Source organism: Pseudoliparis swirei, chromosome 16 (assembly GCF_029220125.1).
Source record: "Pseudoliparis swirei isolate HS2019 ecotype Mariana Trench chromosome 16, NWPU_hadal_v1, whole genome shotgun sequence".
NCBI lineage: Eukaryota > Metazoa > Chordata > Actinopteri > Perciformes > Liparidae > Pseudoliparis > Pseudoliparis swirei.
In genome coordinates this window covers 24,311,174-24,329,891 of record NC_079403.1, presented here as the reverse complement: position 1 = coordinate 24,329,891, position 18,718 = coordinate 24,311,174, and the positions used below count along the sequence as shown (strand labels likewise).

The window sequence follows — 18,718 nt, the reverse complement described above, 5'->3', positions numbered from 1 at the left end:
ATAATCTATGGGATGTAGTTCAGGTACCTTTGGCCTAACCCACAGCTGGTTAATTACTATGAGTTATATCTGAGTCAAGTATTTTGTGTATCAAATACATGAAATGAAAAGGCTGAATAATGTATTAATGTATTCATTATATATTTATTCGTTCAGGTAAACCGACACAAGCAACACGTCTCTCCTGTAATAGATTACTGTCGATACACTTGGATGCTCTCCGGTCATCCCCGATATTCAGTCAGTAGACGGTGCAGTTGGCAGAAGAGCGTTGGGTACACAGGAAGTCACTCGTGACTTCTTTGTAACCTTCGGCTTCAGTCAGACCACTTCCTGTTCAACAGAGAAGACACAAGTATGAGGAGATCTTTCCACAGAGGAAGACGAGACTGAACTGAGACACACTGATGGTTTGAATGCTGCAGAATAATGTTTAAAGCTCTTCTCTTCACATGGATTGTGCAACACTGCTGTCTCCATTGAAGTAACGGCCTCGTGCTCGATATCCGAACGTCTTCAGGGAGGGGAGGTGAGAGAAAGAGGGGATGACCTTCAGCCAAGGGGCCTTGGTTCTAATTGAACCCGGGGCTGCCGGTTCAAAAAGCTTTTTATTTTGTCCTCTCCCGATCTGACTCTACCCTCAACAGATCTGAGACGGAGCATGTGACCGTATTCTGTGACAATCCTGACCACAGAAGACGAAAACCAAATAGTGAGGTACTAAAGAGCACTGCTGCTGTGGTCCTGCTTCAGAAGAGCCTACGGGACAATACCTCCATGACGCTCCACATGCTGGTGTGACCGGGAATGAGTGCTTTGCCAAGATATGAGGGATGATAAAACTTCAAAAGCTTCGATAGTCTGAATGATTGTTACCGGAAGGACGTAAATGTAATGTCAAAAGCCGCTTTGTGAAAGGTTGCTATAAGGCCTTGAGTGACAGCTGGATGCATGATGCTATGGCATGATGATGTACACATGACACAACGTGTGTTCCAGCTTCAGAACTTCCGGTGAAGGACTTCAAGACGATGCAGATCATCACATCTAGAGTAGAGGGAGGTCAAAGTCCGAGGCTCCTACCTTCCATGAGGTTGTAGAGGTTGCAGTAGTTGGCGCCGTGGTCTTTCACAACGTACCAGGTCTGAGAGACGGACATGGCCTACAGGCGGAGGGACACAGGATCAGACCCGGAAGAGACAGGGAGTGGTTACAGACACCATGAGAGACTTTACATTGAGAGGTTGAGAAGAAACAGACGGTGAGGAACGGAAGGGAAGGCGGTATGGGAGTGGGAACCGACCGAAACGTGACAGGAAGTGAAGAAGTGGAAGGGGACCAGCCGGAAGTTGATGTGGTCCACGTCGCTCCGCAACGGAGACGTGTGTTTGGCGGATATGAAGCGGAGGGAGGCCGACTGCAGCTGCAGGAGAGAATACGTCATGTTTGATTAAAAGCCAGTGAAACTTAAATGAAAGGTGAATGGATGAATGTGAACCTAAAAGCACTAAATACACCCATTAACCATTTAAATGTCCCCACATTTCACGACATGGATAAGTCAAGGTCAGCTTGCTAGAGGCACTAGAGGTCGACCACAGTCAGTGGAACGCATCGTCTCGGGAGTGAAATGGATTTATTTCAACAATGTTGAGATATTAAACAGAATTTATGAAAACGCTGACCTGTTGATGGCGTTTGAGGAAAAGTAAGAGTTTCATTTTAAAGCCTCATTCCGTTGTGACCTTGAATATATCGGAGCAAATTCAAACATGCTGAATTAAATATGCAGATTATAAACTGAACATAAACATTTTGCACAATATAGTTTATGAAGCAACACAAAACTCAGTGTGAACTAGAAGCGTTGACTTGATAGTATTTTATTATAACTTGACAAGATAGTTGCTGATTAAGATTAAGATAAATCGATGAAATGAAAAAACTCATGAACCCACAACCTCTTTACCTTTTTTTGTGGCATAAAGTTCGGAGACCCCTCAAGTAATTAAGCCTAAATTGTTTTAGTCTGGGTCAAAAACTCGGGACCCTTATTGTCATCCACAGAGCACTACACACACACACACACACACACACACACACACACACACACACACACACACACACACACACACACACACACACACACACACACACACACACACACACACACACACACACACACACCGTGTACAGGCATCTCTGGCCCCCCATGGTGCAGCCGGCCGTGGTTCTCCACTTGTTGATCTGTGAGACCAGAGATCCATGAACCTCTCGGCATGGAACCCGGAAGTACCTGCACGAGGAACAACAACAACAACATCAAGTCCCTGAACGTGTTTACGTCCACGTGCATCCATCCCTGGTGGTCTTGAAACAACACTGCAAATTGTAAAGGAAATGGCGCCACCTACTGGAGGTTAGCTGTGAGTGCTGCTTATTATGAAGGCTTTGAAAAGATGACGTCATATTACAACTTCTATCAGAATCAGAATCAGAAACTTTTATTTGCTACACAAAGAATTTGACTTGGCGGCTGCTGTGTACATTAGACATACAACGAAAACAACAACAACAACAACAATCAAGAACAATCAGCAGTCAACATTGTGCAATAATGTAAACATTTCATTTACAATGGTATAAGATAAAATAAATCAAATACATCTTTGTATGACAGCTGTACTGTAGAGAGAACAGTACTTACAACATCATGTCTACATTGTTGATTTAAAATGTGTTGCATTATATTTTATTTATTTATTAATCTTCCAATAAAATAAAGAACATATTTTAGAAAAGCTGCACAATTATATAATTTTTTTTCACCTGTTTCTATTCTCTAAAAATATAATGTCAAGATGTCCTAAATCAGTTAAAATGCTTGAAAAAAGTTTAACTAATTAAATTAACAAAATAAAGGGCCTGCTCTGTGATGTGATTGGTCAATTAAAGTATTCACAACATGTTCTTAAACACATACTTAGTGATTTTGACTGGACACTTCAGAAATGTCCACATCTTTGATAAAAGAGGAACATTATGAAATATCACAACAACTTGAATCAACAGCTCAATATAAACTTATTAAATACTGAAGACGAGGCTAGAACTTGTCTTCTACTGTCTGTCATTCCTGATGCTGACCTTTTGGTGAATTTAGGATGAAAGCTACAGACTCAAAATGTTTTATACAATCAATAAATAATCATACATTAATAAAAGGCTGTTTCATAAATCCTTCTACGTTTTGTGAGTTATGCAATATTATAGTTTTGCTATGAAAATCAAACACATCACATCTTCTATCAAAGTTCAATATGAATCCAACGTACCATTCCACCTGGCACTGGGCGTGGAGCGGGCCTGCGCAGCAGAACCCAGCAGAACCGACCGTGAGGAGCAGGGCCGCCAACCAGCGCTCGGCTCGCATCTCTCCAGCGGACTCAGGACGGTTCTGACGGAATTTAAAACAGAAAATACAAAGAAAGTTGAGCTGACTGCGCGTCACAGGACGCTCATGTGCTTTATAATGAGGAAACGGACTCCAATCTAATTGACTTCAGAGGAAGATTTAATAAAGAGAGGAGACACAGCGACTCTGTTCATCCGCTAGTGAGACTTCCGGTCTCCACCACTAGGGGGCCAGCTCAGGAAACACACGAGGGCAAAACTGCCCCTGATAAATATCAGAATCAGAATCAGAATCAGAAACAGGTTTATTGCCAAAGAATGAATGTTTTCACAAACAAACGAGGAATTTTTTTTGGTGGAAGGTGCAACATTTGGACATGACAAACAACAATCAACGCAAGGAGGGAGGAGGAGTCGGAGGAAGAGGGAGGAGGAGGAAGAGGAAGGAGCGGAAGAAGGAGGAGAGAGGAAGGTGGAAGAAGAGCTGGTAGTCCTGGTGGTGTCAGCCAGTCTGCTCTGGGGCTCATTGATGAGCCCGACCGCCGTCGGGAAAAAGCTATTGGTGTGGCGGGAGGTCGTGGTCATGATGGACACAGCCTCTCCGAGGGCCTCCTCCCGAGGGACTCGAACAGGAGTGTCCAGGGTGGGAGGGGTCGGCGACAATCTTTCTGGCCCGCTTCAGTGACCTGGAAGTGAACAGGACCTGGAGGGAAGGCAGACTGCAGCCGATAACCCTCTCGGCCGAGCGGATGATGCTCTGCAGCCTGCGCTTGTCTTTGGCTGTGGCTGCAGGGTGCCAGACGGTGATGGAGGAGCAGATGATGGACTCAACGATGGCCGTGTAGAACTGTACCATCATCTTCCCTGGCAGGTTGAATTTCCTCAGCTGCCTCAGGAAGAACATAATGTTGCCCCTGATGTCACGAGGAGAGGGGGGAGGGGAGGGGGGGGGGGGTGCCCCCATAATTTAGATAATTTAATAACGTTTTATTTGTATTCTTTGTTGTATGTGTCCTATCTGTGTGTCTGTACCATAGGTAGGTATACACAAAAAATCAATAAATATAATTTTTAATCATAAAAAACTAAGAAATAAGTTATAATTGTTCAAAGTTGGGTAAAATGGTTTTAAAGAATCATAACTTTGTTTGGTTTCAGGCACTTACAAATGGTAAGTCCAAGTTTTTATTAATATAATATTCACATATAACAATATTCTTATAAAAACAGATCTTATCATCATTCATGATTTTAATTAAGTTATAAAACTACAAAACAGGGTAAATCTTATGAATAAATACAACATTTTCTTTAAAAAATAATGATTATGAATTTGGCAAATTATATGTATAGAATATTTTGAAATGCTCAGGTAGTGGTTGTTGTTGTTGTTGTTGTTGTCATTATGCCTTTCCGATTCCAACCAGCAGCGTCACCAAAAAGGTCAAATTTCCCAGGAAGAACAGAACCACCAAAACAACATCAACTGTTGTCTGAAAATACAAAGAAAGTTAAAATCAGCAGCATGGAACTGTTTCTTTATTGTTGTTTAGACTTTTCATTCTTACCAATTTAGATCCCAAAACATCTGAAATACAAAGAAAAATAGATTAATTTAACCTGCTGTAGTATACTTATCATACAATATTAGTAGTAGTAAATATAGTAGTACATATTTGTGTACGTGTAGTCAAAAAAGACACAAACTGCAACAGCGCGTATCATTACTTCCTGTCTTCAAAGTAAAAGCACTTCCTGTTTCCAAGCTCTTCAAAGTACTCTTTTTTAAATTTAAATTAAAATGTACATCTTGTTACTCCAGACATCTCTAATTGCAATGTTAATTGTTTGAATAATAAAAAGATCAATACGATGTCAATGTGATACAATGTCGCCGAGCAAAATATCGCGATACTTGTGCCCCCTCCATCCCCCAGTTGCTAGGCAACAGCTTCAGCCCGTGTTTACCACCCGTCAGACGATGTCATTCACAGACTGTACACCGCAACCGGAAATAAACTGTAAACACGTTCACAATAAATACATTTAAAACTGTTAGATTGTATATAAATTACACAGTTTCTGAATAAGCGAACTTTTTCAATATATTATGATGATAACGAACATCTCTCGTGGAACCTTCACCCTCACCTGCGCTGTTCAACCTCCACTTTAAGAGCACTTCCAACAGAATGAAGCCCAGCGCGTCCCAGCCAACCAGACCCCCCATCACTCTCATCAACCATTTGTCCAGACTGCTGTCAATCAGCTGCAGGCCTGTGAATATGGCTGCAACTGTGTGAGGTCACAAAAAAACAGAGCATTTAAAAAGAATACTGTAGAAAGGAACCTTTAGGGTGTTGGTAGAATATCTTTATTGATTTACTTTCTTAATGCAAGACAAAAGCTTACCAGCTAAAACTTTTATACACATTCCGTTTAAAGCGTGAAACCAGTTGAACAGGAACCGTCTGTGAAAGAGAAGAGAAAAAATATATCAAACCATCTGTCATCGAGGTTTTTAAATGCTTATTTATTGCTTATCTATTGCTCTTTTAGGCTGTTTGTGTGGGCGCCTCCGAGCGTGATTAAATTAATTATAATGGTTCGTTATACATTGTTTTTAATTATAGCTACAGTAAAGTATTCAGACCCCTTTAAAATGTTCCCTCTTTGTTTCATTGCAGCCATTTTCTAAAATCAAAAAAGTTCATTTTATTTCTCATGGTTCACTCTGCATCCCATCTTCACAGGAAAAAACAGAAATGTAGAAATGTTTGCAAATTTATTAAAAAAGAAAAACTGAAATATCACAAAAACTTGTTGCATCATTCCCAAGAAGACGCCTGGCTGGACGAGCTCAATGGGCTTCTACTCAACACTGAGCAAAGGGTCTGAATACTTAGGACCATGTGATATTTCAGTTTTTCCTTTTTAATATATTTTTACAAAATTCTACATTTCTGTTTTTTTCTGTCCAGATGGGGTCCTGACTTACATTAATGAGAAATAAAATGAACTTTTTTTGATTTTAGCAAATGGCTGCAATGAAACAAAAAGTGAACATTTTAAAAGGGTCTGAACACTTTCCGTACCCACTGTATGTTTTATTTTGTCTCATGTATGTTTAAAGGGCAAAGTCTCTTTTTATGACCATTAACATGTGTTTCTGTGTTAACGTGTCTTTATCTTACTCATAGGGGCACCGAGTGAGCAGAACACTGATTGCTCTTGGCCTATTTCGATAGATTTACGGATTTATTGAATCAAACACACACAATGTGATGCAATGAACCTAACCGGGGATGTTGAGGTCCACAACGCAACACAGCCAGCAAGAGCTGGAGGAATGAGAGAATCAGAACCAGGCAGCCCAACACAGGATGGGCTCCCTAAAAACAGAAACACTGATATCAACCAACATGTACCATGACGTTAACGATCACTTCAAATTGCTCAAAGACATATCTGCGACCGGTATTTGAGGAATATTTGGAGAAAATAAGCGTAACACTAAAGTGCATCTAACTTAAATCTAATCAAGACATGTCATTGCACAGCAACAATAGACACTTCAAAGATGCAGCTGCCTCCAGGGCCTGTCAATAACACGTCCATGGTGCGTGTGCATTTTGATTGATTATATTATATCCAAAGAAGCAGAAACCAAAAAATAACTTGCACCCTTGCATCGTCCTCCCGACTTTGTTACGTGAAGAGTTTCGCGGCGGCTCCGAGAGACGGAACCTGAGTCAACCGTTAGCTTGAATCCAGTCGGTAAACCAGCACCATCATGGCCGGATGCCGTCTTTATGACCTCCAGAGGGAGTTGACGTTGCTTCCTCCTGTGGCGTAACAAACGCCAGCCAGAGAAAGTTCTGCCAGTATATCATCAACAGCTCAGAAAGATGTACAGATGCAGGCATTAGCTTCATGGGTAATAACATCGATGGACCATTTTTGGATGTACGTTTTCTAAAATCAGAAGAAGATCAAAAATCAAAACATGAGCTGACGATTACAACGCTATCAGCTCAGGAGATCCAGGTATGCTCTTATGACCCATTCCAATTTGCATACAGGCAAAACCGATGAACACATGATGCCATCGACCGAGCCTTCCACAGAATGATGCTCATACACTGAGTCAGCATCAATATTGTTGTGCGCTCAAGCTCGGCATCAAGTTCAGAGACCCAGAACAACGCGCCGCCTTCTTTGTTTGGATCCTGACCTTCCTTACAGACCAGAAGCTGATAGGCATCTCCACATCATCATCTCCTCAAAACGGGGGTCCCTCAGGGCCGCGTGCTCGGCCCTCTAAAGTTCTCCCTGTTGACAACTCTCACTTCGAACAACCTAGTTAAATCTGCCCCGCCGGCCCGATTACCGATGGCTTAAAAGGGACCGATACAGAGTAGTTCAAAGCCCTGACACCTTGTTGCCAGGACAACGACCTCCATCCCGACATCTGCAAAACAAATACAGCAGGAGGCTGCAAAGGAGTTGATTGCTGCGTTACACTGACCCCAGACCAGGCTTTGGCGTACGAGAAGGAGAGGATGAAGGCGATGGCTGTGGCTGCTATTGCCACACTCATCACCGCAACGTGGACCTGGAGAGGAAAAACAAAGTGAAACGTTATCAGCACAAGCTGAACACAGGAAGAGCTCAGAGGTCGTGCAAGGTCAACTGCACCTGGGAGAGGGACGGTGTGTACGAAGCTCTCCAAAGGCTGTTACTACAATGCCATTGAAAAAGGAAAACTAGCTGCAGCATTTGGAATCAACGAGTCCATCGTTAGATGGTTAGCTAAATTAGCGTTGTATAATCCGCGGTGTCTGGTTTAAGATTTAATACTATTTTTTATTTTTTTAGTAGATGCACCATAAAAAAGGGTGCATTGTGCTTTATAGTCCGCATTGTACGGTATCTGAAATTCATGAGGTTACATATTAAAACCGTATATTTACCTAATTTTAAAAAGAGAGATTAGAATCAATAAAACATCCTAAATAATTAAGACATGAAAGCCATTTAGTTACATTTGTCATTGTGGACTTGAACTTGTTTTCTTTCTTTGTTCTTTGCATGTAAATAAATCACTGCATCATCAGCGTACATTCGAATACTTGAATACTTTTACAATGTCTGTCTTCATATGTTGATTACTTAATTTTATAATTGATATTATTTTGTCGTTGGTTTTCCAAATGTGTGATTCTCGTCTCTCTATGAGAATAAATAAAACAACCTGATGAAATATGGGATACATACAAATGTTTTTCTATAGCACATGTACATGTAGTTTCTGAGTCTCACCAGAAACCAGACGTCTTTGCCACACAGTTTCTGTCTTTTGGTCAACCTCTTCAGATATCGGGCCACCATCATTCCCAGTGATCCAAGTGTCATCCAGGCTGTCAGCATCAGTGCCCCTGAAACACAATTTAATGTTGTAATGCTGCAATACAAAACACCACCTTCATAGCAGACATAGCAATCAAATCCATTTTTAAAACTAGTCAAGAGAATTAGAGATCTATGCGGTGAGGATACATTTACACGGTGGTTAATGCCTCCTTGTCTGTGCCTCCTGCCTCAAAGGCCGACCTCATTGGTCCTAACTCCTCCTTGTCTGTGCCTCCTGCCATGCCATTGTTCTACTTTTACTTCTATTGTTCTGCAGTACTTCTGCCGACATGGCTCTGGACCGGATCTCACCGTGCGCTTTGATGATATGAGGCCAACCGGCTTTGCTGACGATCCGGGGTCTGGAGACGTCTACTTTGTCAGAGCTGATGAAGGTACCTGTATGGAACTGGATTTGTCCTGTGAGAGAGATGCACAAAACAATCAGGACTGAATAATCTGCTTCTCGTTATTTGTTGACCTTTAGAATAATCATTCAATGAAGAGGCAACAGCAGCAGCATTTTGAATATCCAAAGGTAGCGGGCGTGATGGATTTGGTGGAGATGTAAAGCTGTTTGTCTTCTTCTCACCAATATCACTGATGGTCAGTAGATGGGTAACAATGATGTTTTATCCGTGCTGGCGGCCTCCCTCAGTTTCCTATTCTTTAAACTTCTGTGCAACAATTAGCGGAAGAAACCTTTTGGTTCCATGAAAAATATTCCCGGGACTCAAATACGAGTAACTTCCAGGTGGAAACTGAATTTTCGTGAGTTGTTTTTAAAGATGCACATCTTTAGGGGGCGACTGTGGCTCAGTGGTGGAGCAGGCCCTCCTTCAATCAGAGGATCGGTGGTCTGATCCCCGGCTCTGCTAGCCCATGTCGATGTGTCCAAGGACAAGACACTTGGCCCCAAGTGAATGAATGGTTGGTTACTCCTGATAAGCAGGTGGCACCATGTATGGTAGACATCAGTCTATGCATGGGTGAATGATGACAAGTAGTATTAAAGCTCCTTGATTGGTCCGAAGACTAGAAAAGTGCTATACAAGTAGAGTCCATTTACCAATTTAGTAGAAACTAAAAGGCTTCGGATTGAAAAGACTCATGGACTCATAAATTATATACCTTTTTCTCCCACGTGGCATAAAGTTTGGAGGTCCTTCAAGTAATTAAGTCTAAATTACCATTGCTGTTGGGTCCATGGGCAAACAGGAGGTAGTAGGTGTTGTTGAAGCCAGTGGTCCTCTGAGTAGAGACGATGTTCCTGGAGGTGAAGGAACAGCTGATCACCCCATCCAGCAACGACGCTCTCACGTCGGACACATTACCCTGGTGGACGGTGAGATATCATTTTTGAAATCGAGTTGAATCCATTAAAACGTGCAGTTTCACAATCCGACCAGCAGGATTGTGACTTTCTACTTGCTGGTATCAGATGAACTTCGTTACCAGAGGAATCGCTCGTGGAGTCGTCCGTCCCGTTGAGAAAGAACGCTGCAGTCGCACCGCTCCGTCACCGCCAACGCCACAAATATAGATGTCATCGCTTCCCTGCAGACGGACCGAGACGACGAGACGACCTGAAGGCTTTTATCGGAAGTGACAGAAATGTCGAACACACGCAACTTTCAAACAATCAACGCAAATAAAAAATGGAAAAATGGAAAATAGACAGAAAAAACGATATGCCCATCCTGGTTTATCAGACAGGGCCTAAAGAAGGAGACATGTAATCACTAAGGCATTTATGATCTGATGTCATTGTATTCAATAAAACATTTTTTTTGGCCATTTTTTCCTGAAGTCGGTGAAAGTTATTTAGAAAGTATCACTCACTGAAATGAAAACCCAAAGAACTTTAAATTTGGGTAAACTGCCAGACCGTCCAACAACCATCCATCATTTCCGGTGTTTGGATCGATGGCATATGACTAAATTATACATTTTCATTCTTACAGAGAAAATTGAGCAAGTTAGCTACACAATACTTGCTTTTAACCATAACTCTACATCTGCATGATGCCTCCCATTGTTCATTGATGTGTGCAATGCATTCCTTTGTCTTTAGAATGTGTCGCTACGTATCCACAAGATGAAATCAAACATGAAGTGCGGGACTGTATATAAGATTTATATATATGTACATAAAAAGTATGAAGTAGTATTCGCGGGAGTAGATCTCATGCAGTCAATGCACAGATGCGAATGGTTGCAATTGACGCATATTTATAAATATATACATATATGATATTAGTGTTATGAACACAAACACGAGTGCGGTAGATGTTCCGACGTTTGTAGGATGTCCTCAACAAGTATGAAGCAGAAATAGTGGTTAGCTCATCCGTGGTGAATGAAGGAAAGGCACTGGAGTAAAGCCACGGAGATAAGCCCCGCCCCCTCTAAGGCGCGAATGAAGCGAATGATGCGAATAAACCACAAATAGTCAAGCGAGTAAAGTCTTTGTTAGAATTTTGACAAAACATGAATAATGAATGACATTGAATGAAGCATCTTGTCTTCACGTTACCATCATCTGATCATCTGAAAATCCAAAAGAGACGTATCCATCAGACGGACCTGTCATCTCGTAGCGGACGGCTGCAGCGGTTGGTGACAACGCCACGGCTGACATGAAGTAACATTTACTGTTGGCTGCAGGGTCACAGCTGGCCGGCTGACTGAAACACAGCTTGGTGACGCCGCAGGCTGCACTGGTGATGCTCCCCTGCAGGAAAAAGACAAACATATTCATATAATCAGGGAGATGCTTTCGGGAAGTGAGTTGATGCTTAGGTTCAATGTACGAATGTAACTGCATGTGGCAAAGCGCCAATTGACATCGTATTACATAACTAAATACCTAACTGTACAGGAACACACGTATCCGTGTTTGATTTTCCCCTTCCATCACTCCTCCCGCCTGCCTTTATAGAGCGTCTTGCTCTTAACCCTATGTTTGTGGGTTTGAGTGTCTAATCACGACGCGGGTGGGTACATTACATTAATTAGATTATATCAAGATACATTTGATTTGAATAGCACTTTAAAAAGGCAACAATGATGATGATGTTACGTCTCAGACAGACGCTGAAGGTTCCTCGTGTCAGTATCAAGACGATGCAAGCCACTACCCAAGCATCGGTATATTATTAATACTTAACCGTAGCTATTCTTGTAGCACGGATTCTGCTGTTCAATTTGATGTGCAACTTTATTATATTCGTTTCACACAGCCTGAGAGCCCCCCCCCCCCCCCTCCCTACCTTAAAAAGTATACAGATAATGGTGTTCAGCTGGATGGATACATCATATAAATTGCAGTGTGACATTTTCTTTTAATAACACAAAGTTCCTGGAACTCATTGAGACTACTGTTCTGGAATGAGGTGCTTGGCCCCTTGCCAGATGACCAAATCCCTTCTGAGCATTGATCAAAAACTCAGAGGAAGCCCTCTCCTTAAAATGTCACACTGGGACGTTGGGAGGGTGGGCGGAGGGTCCCAGAAATGCAGCTTTACAACCCTACAATACCCAAGATACCCATGTCTTACCCCAAAGTTTACCCACATTCAAGAGCAAGTCAATGTAAACCTCTGAACTACCTCTAAACCGAGTGTGTGTTGTGTGGTTGTCATCGTTCTGCTTTGCTAGTTCGTCCCTGTTAGTTTCACTTTGTTCCTCATCATCAGTTACTCACAACAGGTGGTGCAGGTCGATAGGTTGTGGTTGTCTGAGGCGTGGGAGGGGGTGTAGATCCTCCACTGTAGTTATGAGTGGAGTTCATGGAGGGGCTCGTGACATCGACCCAGAAGGTCCTGAAGTTCTGCACAAAGGACGCACTGCAGAGAACCACCAGCCAGTCAGGTGACATGAACCAAGGTGGAAACACATCCATGTTATGCAGAGTAAAAACTCATATTTATAAAAAGGAATGAAAAAAAATCTAAATGAATTCACTCCTACTGGAACTGAATCGGCTTCATGACTTCTGATGCTTCTGATCTCCAAGTCAACTGAACGGAGGTCTTATCAGAACCCGACGTGTGGGATACAGCCGAGTTCTGGAGGCACACACACACACACACACACACACACACACACACACACACACACACACACACACACACATTCATACAGAACAAGAGAAAATGAGGTCATCAGTTATCAAGCTCCTCCTATGTTATGGAACCAGCTCCACCTTCAGTCCTGGAGGCAGACACAGCCACCTCATGGAGACTGAAGACTTTCCTCTTGATGGTCTGATAGTCAGACCACTGAGCAGCACCAGCTCTCATTCCCTTCCCCTGGTTCCCCACGCCCATCCCACCTGCACCCCGACCCTCATTATCAGCCTGACCCTGCACGTGTTCCCTGTCAGATGTTCTCGTGTGTTACAGCCGAGCTCTCCAGCGTGATTACTGATTACTATCCCTTATCTGCCTGTTCTGACACTGCCTGTTTTCGACTTTGGATTCTCTGCCTACCCTTCGGGATCTGTTTGCCATCAGGACTGACCTCCCAGGTTTGATTGACCCTGCCTGAACTTGAATAAACCAAGCATGTCTTAAAGACATAAAACATGATGACCTGCAACTTCCTGATGATGAACTCATACAAAACTAAAGTTATTTTACTCTGAACACCTCAGAGATCAATGATCTGGTGATGTGGTGTCTGTAGACGGCATTGCCCTGAAATCCAACACCACTGTAAAGAATCTCTGTTATCTTTGATCAGGACTTGTCCTTTAACTCCCACGTAAAGAACATTTCAAGGACTGCATTTTTTCACCTACATAACATTTCAAAAAACAGGAACATCTTGTCTCAAAAAGATGCAGAAAAACTGGTTCAGATGTTTGTTACTTCCTTAATTCCTTATTATCAGGCTGCTCTAATAAGTCTCTTAGGTCAACTCCTTATTATCAGGCTGCTCTAATAAGTGTCTTAAGTCAACTCCTTATTATCAGCTGCTCTAATAAGTCTCTTAAGTCAACTCCTTATTATCAGGCTGCTTTAATAAGTCCCTGAAGTCAACTCCTTATTATCAGGCTGCTCTATAAGTCTCTGAAGTCAACTCCTTATTATCAGGCTGCTCTATAAGTCTCTGAAGTCAACTCCTTATTATCAGGCTGCTCTATAAGTCTCTTAAGTCAACTCCTTATTATCAGGCTGCTCTAATAAGTCTCTTAAGTCAACTCAATATTATCAGGCTGCTCTATAAGTCTCTTAAGTCAACTCCTTATTATCAGGCTGCTCTAATAAGTCTCTTAAGTCAACTCCTTATTATCAGGCTGCTTTAATAAGTCTCATAAGTCAACTCCTTATTATCAGGCTGCTCTATAAGTCTCTGAAGTCAACTCCTTATTGTCAGGCTGCTCTATAAGTCTCTCAAGTCAACTCCTTATCATCAGGCTGCTCTATAAGTCTCTTAACCCTTGTGTTGCTTTAGGGTCAATTTGACCCGAATCAATATTACACCCTCCTGCCGCCTTAGGGTTAATTCAATGTTTAATGTCGGTGTTCTTTCGGTAGTCAACAAACAAACATAAAGTGCCTCACACTTAAACTTGGAAAACAATATTAATTCTAATAATTTTCTGGAGGTTTTAATTGCTGGTGTCAAATTGAACCCAAAGGGTAAAATATGTTAGTAAATATAAAGGTAACAGGAGGGTGAAACATTGAATCGGGTCAAAATGACCCTAAGGCAACAGGAGGGTTAAGTCAACTCCTTATTATCAGGCTGCTCTATAAGTCTCTTAAGTCAACTCCTTATTATCAGGCTGCTCTAATAAGTCTCTTCAGTCAACTCCTTATTATCAGGCTGCTCTAATAAGTCTCTTAAGTCAACTCCTTATTATCAGGCTGCTCTAATAAGTCTCTTAGGTCCCTCCAGTTGATCCAGAATGCTGCAGCTTGTGTATTCACTAAAACTAAGAACAGAGATCACATGACTACTGTATTAGCTGCTCTGCACTGTAAAATCAAGAATCACATTTTAAATCCTTCTCCTCACCTAAATAGCCTTGATTGGTGATGCTCCATCATATCGTAAGGAGCTTGTAGGACCATATTGCATCTTAGGATACAATGAGCTCTTTTTTCTCTCCTTCTGGACTAATTCACATCTCTTCATTGAACATTACTATCTCTACTTCTTCCACTGAGTCTTTGTGCCTTCTCGCCTCACAGGGATGTCGTATGTGTACCGATTCCTCTGAGGTTCATCTGTAATGTGTGATTATGGGCTGTACAAAATAAAAAAAGATTAAATTGCTTTCTCTACATGAAAGTACATACTGATGTCATGTGTATGGAAGATTTAGAAACACAGAAAATTGGAATATATCAGTATTTTAGTGTATGGCGTAGTATGATATGGTAAATCAAATGTTATGTGTTCTCAAAATAAGTCCCTAGATCACACCTTCGATCAAATTGAAGAAGAAGAAAAAAAACTCCTCGCTGCTGGAAAGAGTCATAATTATTGAAATTTAGAATGAATAAATATTGCAGAAGTAAGCAAACAGGATTTTTTTTCTCATGGTGTATTGTATGCTAGGTGTGAGGGAACTCACAGGCCTCTGGCTGCAGGCGAGGAGCTGAGCGCCCCCTGTTGTCAGAGCGAAGGAGCCCACAGGGGCCCGACCCCCCACCTCTCGGGCCTGTAACAGGAAACCAATGAACGGTGTGGAGGCTGGAGCCCGGATCTCAACTGGGAAAAAGAAAAACACAACAACTCAGTGTTCAGAGACACAATTCATTAAGATAGTCTAGGACACTGCACACTGAATTTAACATTTAACACACCACATCAGATTAGCAAATAAGCAATAAGCAGGGCGTCACTGGTAAAATACTGTCTATAGAAAGAGTGAGTAAACACATCCAACTGAACACATACCTGACCCCAGGCCCGCTGGAGATAACGATGGAAAGAATTTGAAAATTGTATTGTATTGTGTATTTTATTCTGTCAATCATTGTAATACATTATTATTCTATATAATATGCAAAACAAAATAAATAAGCACAGATCTCTCTGATTCTCGCTATGCCCCACCTGCCTCTGATGACCAGTTGCAATGGAAACTAGCTTCTTCTAATATTAGACCTTCAATTTAGTACAAATTAAAGAGATCAGCACCACGGTATAATTAACTAGATCAGCAGCAATTAGTGGAAATGAAACTTTAATTTAGCATCAAGTAATCGAATCGAAAAGGTTTAATTTTGTTATTCTTTGTCTATTATAGAAATGATGATTGCCGGGTGACCTATATGTTGATGTCATAACCTCTCTACTTATGGTGTGTGTGTGTGTGTGTGTGTGTGTGTGTGTGTGTCATAACTGCCTATAATCCCCTTTGAACCGTCATAATAGTGCAGCTGGCCACATCCAGCTCAGATAATCCTGATGCTTACCTTTCACCTGGTCTCCAGGTCTGTAGCTGACATGGTCGGTTGTGACGGTGAAGGGCGGCGGTGCCGTCTGCGGGCTCAGCCCAGAGTGCTGGGGCCGCATGCCCTCGCAGCTCTCCGTTACTCCACCGGAGCTGTAGCACCGACCCAGAGGGGCGACACACAGCACCAGCAGCACGACACGCTCCATCGCAGAGGAAGTGAAAACGGAGACGAGAGGAACATGATGCTGCTACTGAGATCAGATGGGTGGAGTCTGAGGGAAACAATACGCAAGGGGAGGAACATGTGGGTTACTGTGAGGAGACGACAGGTGCACAGATCCACACCTGCTCGGTTCATTGACCAGTTATGAACTGATATCTTTTTTAAACTACTTTACTCTCTCTGTAATAACATTACAAATGTCATTTTATTTGTAGAACAATTCTCAAAAAATTCAACATTTTAACATTCATTAATGAGCGCTTTCAGCTCAGATGCAACTCGGCTGCATTCCTCAGAAAATATAGACAAAATGAACTGTTTATGTTCATAGTGACAGTTGTAATGTGTATGTCTGTAGAATGGGAAGAAGAAAAATCAAAATATTTATTGTTACCAAAGCACTTCCTGTGTTTCCTCCCAAGTTAAAATCCCTGAAGCATTTCTGTGAACAGAGTCCATTAATTTGTTAACGCCAGCTTTTATTGAGAAATAGTTGCATAGCGGCTCCATAAATGAATAGATATATGTTATAACTATACTTTATATGTATTATCTTATATCAAGTTGGCTATTATCAAAGGAAACATGTATGTAAGGTAGTGGAACCCTTTATTCCCTCCGATGTCAGGTTAAGGAAACAATATATGATGCTGTAAAGCTCTCCAAAGGCAAATGTGTGATTCTGGGCTGTACAAATTAATTGTATTTAGTTGAAAATTGTTTCCAAGCCGATATGGGGACAAACATTAACTTAACTTGTTGCGGAAGTTTAAGCTAATATGCTAAGGCTGCAAGCGAGCAGCCGAGCCCAAATCGTGAGCAGCTTAAAATTATACGTTTAAGGAGTCTCCAGAACGGTGCTATTTTTTTCCGCGAGTATATCCCACGCAAAGGCAAAGCACAGACGTGCTATTCGCTTCATTCTAGCCATTCCCTCCATTCCCTCCATTCCCTCCATTCGCTTCATTCGCTTAATTCCCTTAATTCGCTTAATTTGCTTAATTCGCTTAATTCGCTTCATTCGCTTAATTTGCTTAATTCGCTGAATTCGCTCCATTCGCTTCATTCGCTTTATTTGTTTCCTTTTTCTTCATTCGTTTTATGTGTTTCATTCGCTTCATTCGCTTCATTCACTTAATTTGCTTAATTCGCTTAATTTGCTTAATTCGCTGAATTCGCTTCATTCGATTAATTCACTTAATTTGCTTAATTCGCTCCATTCGCTTCATTCGCTTTATTTGTTTCCTTTTTCTTCATTCGTTTTATGTGTTTCATTCGCTTCATTCGCTTCATTCGTGCTGCTTAAATATTTACATTTTGACGAATGAGGTCATTTTCAGTCGCCTTGCATCAGAGGGGTGACAGACACCAGGAGCCGCTCAGCCCGTTGTGATGGAGGTCTCACGTATCGCTCTCTGAATGCAGCCGCAGGAAACCGAGAGCACCGCGAACACAAAGCTGCTCTAGAGTCCACTGGAGACAATGAGCCGCTCTGTTTGTGGTAACTACTGAGAGGAGCGGGGGAAAGGAAACTGATACCAGGACACAACAGCAAGTCATGGACTCTCCCTGTAATCACATGTCATTTCACTTTAATGTATTTTGCAAGTAAAATATGAATCCACAATGTAAACCGTATTAATAATAACAGCAACGGCCAAAGTGAAGGTGATGTTTTCTATTTAGGATCAGTAAACACCTTTTTAAAGGAACTAAATACACTTATTTATGCCCTTCATAACTTTATTGAGTACACATAATGTATGTATGTTATATATATATATATATTTATATATAACATACATACATTATGTGTACTCAATAAAGTTAAAGTTATATATATATACACATATATATATATATATATATATATATGTTAAGTTGAGGAAATATAAGTGTTAACAGTTTTCTGTCAGTGACCTGCAGCCGACAGTCCTTCAGATGGACCGGCGGTGCTGCTACACACCTCCACCTGCTACACACCTCCACCTGCTACACACCTCCACCTGCTACACACCTCCACCTGCCTCAAGAGACGGGCCCGGGGAGTTGGACTGTGCTCCCACAGCCAGAGGGGATGTAACCCATGACAACCCAGAGCTCAGAGCAGGAGGCAGAAGCAGAGTTGTACTCTGAAGAGACCGCGTCTGTCCCACAGCCACTTCAATTAATTAAATCAACAGTAACCAGAAGAGGAGTCGTACAGAATGACCTCATGAAGGTTAGCGCCAGTATTACAGCAGTGCAACACA

At 41.8% G+C, this 18,718-nt stretch overlaps 2 protein-coding genes across 2 annotated transcripts; both read right to left on the bottom strand.

The window, feature by feature from the left end:
- Positions 1-177: 177 nt before the first annotated feature.
- Positions 178-3,490, bottom strand: LOC130206658 (uncharacterized). Its single transcript, XM_056434714.1, has 5 exons — positions 3,336-3,490; positions 2,188-2,296; positions 1,304-1,423; positions 1,084-1,162; positions 178-333 (listed from the first exon to the last, which is right to left on the bottom strand). The coding sequence occupies exons 1-5, from the start codon at positions 3,431-3,433 to the stop codon at positions 242-244; spliced, it is 498 nt and encodes a 165-aa protein (XP_056290689.1). The 5' UTR covers positions 3,434-3,490; the 3' UTR covers positions 178-241.
- Positions 3,491-4,776: 1,286 nt separating this feature from the next.
- LOC130206686 (putative ferric-chelate reductase 1) lies at positions 4,777-16,449 on the bottom strand. Its single transcript, XM_056434758.1, has 15 exons — positions 16,263-16,449; positions 15,416-15,552; positions 12,799-12,848; positions 12,533-12,674; positions 11,363-11,560; positions 10,282-10,383; positions 10,017-10,161; positions 9,139-9,246; positions 8,737-8,852; positions 7,943-8,029; positions 6,715-6,806; positions 5,827-5,885; positions 5,566-5,709; positions 4,983-5,002; positions 4,777-4,907 (listed from the first exon to the last, which is right to left on the bottom strand). The coding sequence occupies exons 1-15, from the start codon at positions 16,447-16,449 to the stop codon at positions 4,818-4,820; spliced, it is 1,677 nt and encodes a 558-aa protein (XP_056290733.1). The 3' UTR covers positions 4,777-4,817.
- Positions 16,450-18,718: the final 2,269 nt, after the last annotated feature.